This window comes from Blastomyces dermatitidis (genome assembly GCF_000003525.1).
Source record: "Blastomyces dermatitidis ER-3 genomic scaffold supercont1.1, whole genome shotgun sequence".
Classification (NCBI taxonomy): Eukaryota; Fungi; Ascomycota; class Eurotiomycetes; order Onygenales; family Ajellomycetaceae; genus Blastomyces; species Blastomyces dermatitidis.
The window spans coordinates 5,045,446-5,056,261 of record NW_025544774.1 but is presented as its reverse complement, the minus strand read 5'-3'; the positions used below and the strand labels follow the sequence as shown (position 1 = coordinate 5,056,261).

General features: G+C 45.5%; 3 protein-coding genes across 3 annotated transcripts; 2 read left to right on the top strand and 1 right to left on the bottom strand.

The window, feature by feature from the left end:
* Window positions 1-365: 365 nt before the first annotated feature.
* BDCG_00644 (nuclear transport factor 2) lies at window positions 366-1,211 on the top strand (the record flags this gene model as incomplete). The annotated part of the gene is made up of 6 exons (XM_045416151.1): window positions 366-372; window positions 524-541; window positions 633-718; window positions 780-851; window positions 921-1,019; window positions 1,098-1,211. 6 exons carry the CDS (start codon window positions 366-368, stop codon window positions 1,209-1,211), a joined length of 396 nt encoding a protein of 131 aa, XP_045271948.1.
* Window positions 1,212-2,494: 1,283 nt separating this feature from the next.
* Window positions 2,495-4,042, top strand: BDCG_00643 (golgi apparatus membrane protein TVP18; the record flags this gene model as incomplete). Its single annotated transcript, XM_045416150.1, has 6 exons — window positions 2,495-2,531; window positions 2,595-2,610; window positions 2,820-2,906; window positions 2,972-3,268; window positions 3,737-3,797; window positions 3,881-4,042. The coding sequence occupies 6 exons, from the start codon at window positions 2,495-2,497 to the stop codon at window positions 4,040-4,042; spliced, it is 660 nt and encodes a 219-aa protein (XP_045271947.1).
* Window positions 4,043-4,666: 624 nt separating this feature from the next.
* BDCG_00642 (WD domain-containing protein) lies at window positions 4,667-10,020 on the bottom strand (the record flags this gene model as incomplete). Its single annotated transcript, XM_045416149.1, has 10 exons — window positions 4,667-5,805; window positions 5,891-6,226; window positions 6,365-6,593; window positions 6,965-7,227; window positions 7,275-8,538; window positions 8,617-8,938; window positions 9,026-9,165; window positions 9,221-9,453; window positions 9,594-9,882; window positions 9,937-10,020. The coding sequence occupies 10 exons, from the start codon at window positions 10,018-10,020 to the stop codon at window positions 4,667-4,669; spliced, it is 4,299 nt and encodes a 1,432-aa protein (XP_045271946.1).
* Window positions 10,021-10,816: the final 796 nt, after the last annotated feature.

The following is a 10,816-nucleotide window of genomic DNA, read 5'->3' as shown; positions in this document are numbered from 1 at the left end:
TACCCACTGCGTCCTATTTCAGGCTGCCACACTTCATGTATCTCAGATATGCTATTTATAATACTGAAGGATTATGCGACGAGGTATTTATTTTCAAAATTCTATACTTAATCCTCCCCAAAATCTTGCGAGTGTGAACATTCTTGCTTGGTCAGATCGGTTTAGCTTCCCATCCCACGTAATGCCAAGCTAACCCCTTTTTAGTCATGTTTGTTTTCGCTTGAAAGCAAAGTATTCCCCCTCCCGCCAAAAAAAACCCCACCGCAACTCTATTCTTCGGAAGGCAATCTCAACCATCCATCATCGGCAGAGATTTAATCACATAGGCGTGATACAGAGGGGTTTTGCAATCGATCCTAGACAAGATGGCGGGTAAGTTTATTACTCTTCGCGCTGCTGGTTTTTTCACAGTCTTTCTTACCCCTCCTCTTCCTTACCCCCCTCCCTTATCGGCATTCATCCAATGTTTTGTCTGTTTGAGAGAACCTGTCACATCATAACTAACCCAACTCGCTCTGCTTAGACTATCAAGCTGTTGCTGGTATGCCAGCCCCATCCTCCCTACCGATCCCTGTCTCCCGCCAACTGGATAGATTTGAGATTTGGTGGAAACATCTAGCTAATCTAAGTAGAGCAATTCGTTAAGTTTTATTATGACACTTTTGATGGTAAAGGAGATGAAGAGGGCAAAGGGCGGGACAAACTTCACCTGCTTTACGTACGTGTTGAAGCCCAAACTAAATCCATGGAACGGCGTTTGCTGATAATAAGAATACTAGCGTGAGGAGTCAATGTTGACTTTCGAAACCTCTCGCGTGAAAGGCACCAACGCCATTATGGAGCAGCTTATGGTCAGTCTGCAACAATGTCTAGAACGGCTTTTTATTGCTTGTCAGAACTTACTCATACCGGAGAAATAGGGTCTACCGTTTCAAAAAGTTGAACACGTTCAGTCGACAGTCGACGCTCAACCAACCGCAGAAGGTGGGGTTGTAGTCCTTGTGACCGGCGCTCTGATGGTAAGATTGAACCCTTTTTCTTTCAATTTCCTTGTCTCCCGGCTCTTTGCTGACGCGGAAGCAATTGTGAAATAATAGGTTGATGCAGAAACAAAGCCCATGAACTACTCCCAACTCTTCCATCTCCGTCCCGATGGAACAGGAAGCTATTACGTTTTCAATGATGTATTCAGACTTGTCTATCCTCAATAAACGTTAATCCAACCGAACGATACCATAATGGAAGCTGTGGAGTGCTCGATGGGGGAGTTAGAGGGGTATAATTTCCAATACTACCGAGATTACAACGGTACAGCTGGTGTGTTGTTCAGTGTGTATATCGGAAATATGGCTAGTGCAGAGTTAACTAAATGTCTCCTCTCCTGCCAAAGGAAGAATGCATACGGTTACCATCTCGGTTGTGGATAATATCCATTTCTATTTCATTTAGACCACAGGGAATTGGCGCAAATAGTAGGAAGCAACATCAAAAAGATAATCCATTATATCATTTCTTCGTTCACAGATCGTGGTAACAGGTAGGAGGTCTAGTCCTGCTCCAAATAGTCAGTCGTCAACCCCTTTTGGCAGCGCCACAATGAGCTCGTTTCTTTTTTGGGGGTAAATCGACACGCGTTTTATTTAGTACAAAACCCCAGCCACAGCCACAGCCGCAGCCTTAAAACTTGAGGACTGACTAAGGATCAGTGCTGCCTTTAGCCAATTCATTATGAGCATCTGTCCGGGGCGGTTATGGTAGGGCTGACCAAGGAGCACACAATTTTATACAGCAGCCTAGTGCCAAGTTATGCGCCATAGCAACGGGCGAAATGGTCTTGGCATCCCAAAACAGAAAATTGAACAGGCTGACCTTATCAGGCATGAACACCCAACCATCTTCACCACTCTATACATTCAATTCATTTCATCGTGTCAAACTCCTTCCCACACACTCCTATAGTTTTCCCCTATAGTTTTCCAACAGACTATCGCTCCCTTTCTTAAATCAAAGGGCGCCAAGCTGAAACAACCTCCGAGACGATCTGCTTTGTTTCCCCATTCGGCCGAACAGCTGGTTAAAGAGCGACAAACGAGACATAAATCAAGCTAAAATCCTGACCCACGCACGCACTCCGCGCTTGCTCTCCTCCTTCAACTTTGATATATTGAATCTTCTGGTACGTGTCGAATGAATGACAGCCGGTTAACTGTTCGTCCAGGATATCTGCTTCATCCCCATCAGAGAAACCCATTTTAGCTATTTCCTGTCATCCATCTAATGCACAACACAAACTTGTAGCTGATCGGTCTTTGCGAACGTCCGTCCTCTCTCCATTCCAACCAGCTCCAGCCGGTTCAAGGAGGAGGTATTCCCAAAGCCTATATCAAGTCTTAGCTAGATCCTGGAGCCTTGACGGCGAGCCTGAGTTGAGCAAATAGTCCCACGGGCAACTAGATTCCGTCCCCTTCCGGCCGAACTCTATACATTCGTCAAAATGACACTCGCGGAGGAGTTTAAGTCGAGGAATTTTAGTAAGTTCATTTTGAACTTTCGCCCGTCACTATAGTGCGATGGTATAAACTAACGGCGAACAGGCATCTATGGACAATGGTTAGTACCCAATTATGACAATAAGCGTTTTACCCAACCAGTGCCGGGTATATCTGTTTAGGCATTAGGAATGCCATGGTGGAAATGGATCGACTGTTTGAGTGGTGAAGAGATATATCTATATTAATTAATGAACCGTTATTGGGGCATTAAGCTTTGAGAAACTTGGAGCCAGCTGCTGAATTGCAAACTAACTCCGCTGCAAATAGGACTGGCGTTCTATGCATAATCCTATGTTTCGCACTAGGAATTGCAAATATTTTCCATAAAGTCATACCATTCAGCATAATTTGCCTGTAAGTTTTGTGGCGATGTTGACCCTTTCCATTTTCTTTCCCGTTTTCCTGACATGACCATATAGAGCCTCGTCCTTTGTCATAATTTTCGTTGAAATACCTCTTCTCTTGCGAATTTGCCCGACGTCATCTAAATTCGATGCCTTTATCAAACGGTTCACGACGAACTACATGCGAGCTCTGATGTACATCATCCTCGCCGCTGTTCAATGGCTGAGCTTAATTATAGGCCCGTCCAGCCTCATCGCTGCTGCGGTCGTTCTCTCGATAGCAGCCATTTTTTATGGGCTAGCTGGAGTTACAAACCAAGAATTCATGGGCAGCAAGACGCTTGGTGGTCAGGGCGTTGCGCAGATGATTGTGTAAGCAAAAGTGGAATTACGTTGGATCGCATAGTATGCGCACCCTATGAACTATGCATACCAGCGTGCTCTGATTGCTAAAGAGAGTACATCGGAGGTGGAGCATTACGTTTATCGTTTATCACTTCGGATTAAGTTCATGACGATTGATTGTGGGTATGATTGTACTATGATTTACTTTTTACAACGGAACCGACAGGGTTTTGGAATATTGTCTGTATTGTATCCATTCCAAAGCTTTTCCCAGTTATGCGTTTGTTACTTTGACGCCTATGTCTTCTATCTCTAGGGCATTTGGGCGTTTTGATACCTGTATTTCTCCTTAGCTGGTCTTGTCCGCCAACGTTCATTATTTTCTAGCCAGAGAGAAGTTACTGCTTATTTGCGACGGAAATTTCTAGATTACTATTCGGTTTTTGATATATCCACTTCGGGCGGATCTTTATTCTTTCTCTATCCATTCTATAGTTTGGGAATTTCCTACAGATATTTGCATGCTGAGCACGCGAGCGCCGGTTCACCCCAGCATGTAGGTGCGGCTCCCTTCGCTGGCCTTCCTCATCTCGATTTCCCAAACCACCCAATATGCTTCTTCTCTTTATTCAAATACAGCAAATCTCAGCGTATCACTTTGGCCTGCGTCATGAGACCAATATTTCTTCGAATTCCGCTATTCACCACCTAGCCAATGAGCTGGCTCATGCCCATCAGCAGCGTAGCGGTTATCTAACTAGTGCCTTGCCACATTGGCAAGATTTACATTTCCAAGTCTAGTACAAACAGCGACTGTGAAGTCAACGAAGTTACAGTTCCACTCTGAGGAGAAATCAGATTTTGTCAAAATACTACTAGATCTGAATTAGAAGATCCTATCGTCGTTTGGTAACTCCATCATTACCGAGTCTGATATCCCTATTAATGGTCTCACTAACTACAATTTGTGGTCAAAAATTGCTAGCTCGCACTCAATCCTCTTTATGCAGAAGCTCCCGGAGAATGCCACCAAGATGCTATGAAATTCATTTGCAGAGGCTGCTGTTCTGAAATGAAAATAGATACGATAGACGCACAATTACTTTTACTCCATGTGCTCAACGTCGCCTCGAATTGATCCTCTCCTTCATCAATTCTTCCACTCGCTTGTTCACGCTGGGCAAAATCGACACTCATGTGGCATAATGGATATAATGCCTATTCGCTGGTGTGCTCCGCGAGCTCGTTCGACATACTGACAGAGAGTTCATTGAGAAATTATTGGTCATGTAAATACAAATGGCGCTGCTCTTCTAGTGAGACAGGTGCTGTTGCTGTGTTAGTATTCATCCTGTCCTCTCTTGTCTCAGGTATGTCTGAGAATACGCGCCGCAAAGCGGTTTGCGAAAAAGCTAAAGGAAAAACTCACTCACGAGATGGTATCGACTTTAAGTCAAGCTTAACAAGCATCAGTGGTTTGGATTGGCCCCTCAGTGCAATTATATTGTCGTGGATGCTCATGATGCTGTTGGAACTAGGGGAACGGTACTGTCCAGGAAGCCAGAGAACGTTTTGTAGCTGATAAACCACCCACGGCTTTTGCACCCAAACAGTGCCAACCCGGAAGACTAACTTGTCCTCGTTCCAATCGAATGCGGCCAAGGGAAGCATATCAAGATGTGCACATAATGAGGGCGATAGAGTTTGTGATTGGGCATTGGCGACCACTTGTTTATCTATCATGTTAAATTCCATTTTGATTAGTTTAGTGTTTGTGTCCCAGACTGTAATAACGCTAGCTGATTTAGAAATGATGGTCTGGGCATCAGAGGAAATTGTCATGGCCAAAATTGGGCCCGCTCGTCGCTGCAAGACGCCGATTGACCCGCCGGTTGCTGGATCCCAGAGCTGCACCGAAGCATCCATTGAAGCGGAGACAAGAATGCGACCGTTAGAGGAATATGCGAGTTGATTAACCCTATTCACATGGCCTTTTAGAACACACCGCCTCTTTTTTACTGTTAAGTCCCAAATGATGATAGCATGGTTTTGATATGATGCCGCCAGGTCATTCCCATTTGGTGAGAACGAGATTGTTCTGACCACCCTATCCGTCGCCACGAGGCTGCCATAGAATTTCCCGGTTGCCATATTCCAAAGATGTATCGTATCATCGTCCGTGTAAGCGAGAAGGTTATTTGCAGGTGAGAACTCCACTTTATCACGAAAATCCACAAAATCAGGAATAGTGAACGTTGAGATGCCCGTTGACGGGTCCCATAATTCAGTTGTTTCATCGGTCGAATAGGAAACGACATAATGCCCATTGCCCATAAATTTCAGCTCAGAAATGTGAGTTTCATTAATATCAAGAATGTCAACATTGATCGTATCCCAGAGCTTCACGGTACGGTCGACGGAGCCGGAAGCAAGTTGGCCGGTGGATGAAAACTTCAATGTGGTTACGTTCGATGTATGCCCCGCAAGAATTCCACGTAGAGTTTTGGTTTGCGGATCCCAAAGCTTCAAGTATCTCCCTGAAGCTGTCACAAGCAACTTGCTGTCTGGAGAAAAAGCCATACATGTTGTTACTACCTGAGTATTGTCTCCAATGGAACCGTATAGAGATAATGTCTTCACATCCCATACTTCGATTGATCCATGTGATATACACGCAATTGATTGGCCATCCGGCGAAAAGGCAAACGGCGACATCCAAGATGGATACCCTGATCTGACTTGCGTAAGAATTCCGCAGAGGGTTGCCGTGCGTGGATCCCATATCCTTACCGCACCATCCAAGGATGAGGATGCAATGCAATTTTCCATCATGAGAGAATTCCAGTGTTAGAATACAGTGTGAATGAGTGAGGGTTCCAAGGGAACAGTTTGTTTTCGCATCCCAGAGCCGAACTTGATGATCGTCATGGTCATCTCTGTATCCAGCAATGAATTCACCGTTTGGAGAGAACGTTATTCTGTTACCTAGGGTTTCAAAAGAAAAGGCTTGAGCTTTTTCAAATGACAAATTAGATTCCTCACAGAAAAGGATTTTCAAGTGACCTGATTTTACTTCCCATAGCCGCATGCTTTTGTCCACAGATGTCGACGCGATATACTCACCATCGGGTGAAAACGCGATCCAACTAACACGGCCTACGTGACCTTCAAGAGTGGAGTGAATGACAGCTCTCTTTGAATCCCAAATTCTGATCTTATCATCGAAAGCAGATGTGATAGCGAGGAATTTGCCGTCGGGTGACAGTGCCACTTTCCGTTTCTTTGTCCCTCCAGCAAAGTAACTTTGCGAAACATCGGGAAAGGCACTTCGAAAAGCGCCAGTCATTGTATCCTATGCCTTAGCCGTGTCAATATCCGACGAAATAAGAAGCTGGCCATCGGGAGAAAAGAATAGTTCGTCGATCGCACGCGAATGCTCGAGTGTTAGCAGGGAAGGGCTCCAATCCTCCTCGCCTGAAACAACGTCCGTTATCCAGGGGGGGAGGTGGTCCCAGAATTGCTGGCGGATTATGCTTTTTTTCGGACTAAACACAAGAGCTGAAGAATATATTTGCAACGGGGAAATTTCGATGGCGGATCTAAAGTTCAGGATAAATCTTTTCATATCGTAAACTAAGGAGAACAAGGACGAGTTGGCCCCGGATTTTGGCTTTTCCCGTCAGCTACTAAGACACTCTAAAATTTTTGTTTTAGGTTACTCACCATAACTAACGTCTCTAGAAGTCTAACCATGACTATTCCGTCCGATATAATCCCCATGAGGCTAAGACCTTCAATCCAATGAAGAAGGTGCTTCTGGAGGAAGATGTGAACCTCTCCATTGTCGATGAGCTTAGTCTGGCTTTTGTCAAGATGACGAATCCAGTGTTTACAAGCATACTGAACACTTTGTGGAAGGAACTTTTCCACTGTACTTTTTTCCACGTCAGCAACGGAGGTCCCGGGGTGTCGAAGGTCGCACATATCTTGTTTTAGATGTTTTGACATGAGTTTGGACATTTGCTTAGCAAACCACCATGTGCGACTTCTTCTTTGATAGTGAATGCAGGGTTTGCACATCTTTCTTCACTGAAGACAAAGTCTCGAAAAGAGAGGTGGAACAGTTGGATCGGCAAATTTTCATCTTCGGGAATATCCAACACAGAGTGAAGGGATTCGAGTATTTCCGTAATATCCGTTGATGAAAGGTCAAGTACCGAAGTCAGCGTAGATCTTGAAAGGGCCTCGGCGAGGACGAGGAGAGATCCAACTATTTGCTTGAACAGAAACACCATATCTTCCTTGTCTTCGTGGCTGCCTTCATCGAGAATGTGATTTAAAATTTCCGAATACATTCTGTCAAGCTCGCTGGTGGACGACCGGCTCATAACCTCTGTGTGGAGGATTTCATCCATACGCTTTTCTGGAAATCGAGATTCGCCTATAAACCGGCACACAGTCGCGGCATAGATGAAAAGACGGTCGGCCTTTTGAACGAGAGTTTGAATACTCTCATCACCAGGCCAGCGTTCGTCGATACGTCGTATGCTTTTAACTTTCTCTAGTTCGTGTCTCAGGAAAATTGAGATATCGCTCTCGATGACGGCTTTGGGGACTGAGTGAAGAGTAAGGTCATGATGGACGATGTCGGGTAGTTCGCGGAAACTAGCGTAGATTGATCGTTCCGGTCTGCTAGTTAGGAACACTTTCACCTGCAAAACTTCCAGCTCTCTCAACTCGGTTAGGAGCTGCAGGATTTCGCCAAGGTGCTCATCACCTTCGCACTCATCAAGTGCGTCAAGAACAAAAACTAAGACAATGGGCAACAGCAACTTTCTATCTAACCTGAGAAGAGGCTGAAATATAAGTCTCCTCCACTGGTTATATAGTGGTTGCTGGCCAATATCACCATGTTGTTCTATAACATCGCAAATGTCATTTTTCAAATCGGGCAAGGCCTCGGCTAGCTGGACAGCAATAGTCGTCAAAACTGCGGTGGCAACCCCAAGATCTTTCTTACCCCTCGAGAAGAAAAAGCTTGCTCCAAGTCTCCCTTTTTTGTGGAAGTGATGGGCGATAGTGCGAGCGAGGGTAGATTTACCAGTCCCAGCAAGTCCTTTAACCCAAAGTATACATTCCTCACGATGGCCATCTCCCCAGTGCTGAATTTCGTGGAGAATATCAACCCGGGTACCTTCTAAGCATATTGGGGGAGGTCGATCTGCCTTTTTATATGTATTAAACGCAGCATACTCCACACGATGCAGTTTTCCAAGCAATTGTGACTGGTTGATTTTCTGAAACGAAGAGAAAACGCATATTCAGCATAGGGTCGTGATGATGAGACGCATAACAAGGCGACGGGATATATTTACCTCAACACTAGCTTTAGTATCGAGCAAGACGCTCAAGACGTCATCCGCGTTGTCTCGAAGAATAGCAATTTGCTCGCCTATCATTTTCAAGGCTCTGCTATCGAGTGTATCCAAAACTTTGTCGATGCCCTCCTCGGTGGCTTTTATGCTTTCTAGCATACCCTGCCAATCATCGGCAATTACACAGTCCCTCAAGAAGCGGAATAGCCCTCGGCGTGCGTATTGCTGGGATAGGCTTATTTGATATTTCAGTATCTGGGAGTAAATGCTGATCGCCTGGGCTCTGAAGGAGGCATTTAATTCTACCAGATATGTTGGCGGGCTATGTGAATGAATTAGCACAGGTCGGGAATTTTACTTCAATGGGAGGCAAGAAGGACACTAATGGCTAACAGTAGGAGGCTTTTACCCTGAGCTTGAGGCTGCAAGCGTACATGCAAGGTTTTCACGATAGGTGTCCTCCATTACCTTACACCGAACCAGAAGTTCCGATATATATTCAATACCTTCCATAGCGTCGTCATCTTGTGTGATTGGATTTGCAATGGCCTGCCAAATGGAACAATTAGCAAAGTAGAGAATGGCTCGGTACATGGTGACTTACTGGAAGAATAATCATTACTCCCGTCCATACTAGCGCAGCATGCGGCTCTACGGAGGCCACAGTGCCGATGTAATCCTTCACCGAAAGGATCGAGTGCACAACTTTTCTAACCTGATCTTTAATAACAACATCTTTTCCATGTATTGAAATCCTCATTTGCGAGTGTTCAATGTCCTGGAGCTTCGAATTCAGTAGTTTCTGAAGCTGCATCTCTCTATCGTCGCCTTCAGGTGCTAAATTTCCATCACACGTTAGCTTATATTCGGATTTTTCAGAAGATAAGCCTGGGGAGTTAAAAATAAAATCCCCCCGGATAGCTAATTGGTCTCTGCTCCTTTGTCCTTGTGCAAAGGGCAGTTTCAATCACACACACCTCTCTGTTCCAAGTCCTGAATGGCAAGCAGGTCTCGCTCATAGGCGTCTACAAGCTTTGCGTCTTCCTTTCGAAGCTCATCGTATGCTTCATCCCAGAGGCTATTCAAATTCAGGTCCTGGATAGGCTTAGGAGCCTCGTTTTGTATGCTAACAACTTCTAGAGTATGTTTCGAACTGGGTTCCCCTAAACTGTCTGAGTTTGCGAGGACTGTGGTGGACGCGGCAACGAAGACCGAAATGTTAGCCGGATCCAACTTTGGGATATGCGATTCTGGGATCGTATTCGCCTAGGTGGAGAGCACGTCAAAATTATCCCCAAATATAGGAGAGGATAAACGGACATTCACAGCAGTTGTTGCATCTTTGGTGATGTTAGCCTGGTGGTTTTTCCCCCAAAGGCGCTTCAGCCAAGCCCTGGTAGGCATAATTTTCCCCTATCCGAGAGATCGCTGTTGACAACGAATAGACAAACCCCCAATACTATCAAGGCCACTAGACAGGTAAGATCCAAAGCCTGGACAAACTCGGGATCTCGACTCATGCTGAAAATATGTTGCAAGGCCATCTTCCTTATAACTGAAGGGCTTGACGAGGCACTTTAGAAACACAGCCTTGTGTGCAGTACAATGGGCTGACATTGGCGCTTGACCACAGAGCTTGGGGGATGTTTATTGGGCCTGAACCCGGCCCTGGAATGCCAGAGACCCTGGTCTCGCATCAGGCGCTGCATTTTGGCTGGGCGGCTATGGGCAGAAGCCGGCTGGTGATTGGTACACGTGTGACTCGTACATTCCAAACACAAACAAGTCTATTTATTAACGCTTTGAATCTCCAGAAATTGGCGATTAAAGGTTGACTGGAATGAGTTACTTACCAGTGCCAACTAACGGGCCCGGCTCGGCTCGCAGGGAAGCTAAGCAAGATCGGGAAATTTAGGCACCAAGCCCTGGACGGCGGAGTCCAAACACCGTAACTACTCCGTAGTTACCCTGCATCCAACTTTGGGCTCTGATTTTGAAGCTCTGGTGGTTATTTGTTTTTAGACCTTTCCCCCATCGCCATGTAGTATTCTGATTCGGAGAAGCTAAAAACATTACTTCATGAATTCCGAATTTGGTTGACATGCCTGTAGAGAAACCGAGATTCCGAGAAATAACTATCCCACCCCGAAAGTCAGCTACGCATGGGCTCTGGTAAGAGTAAGTAGTGGGTGTGTGCCTT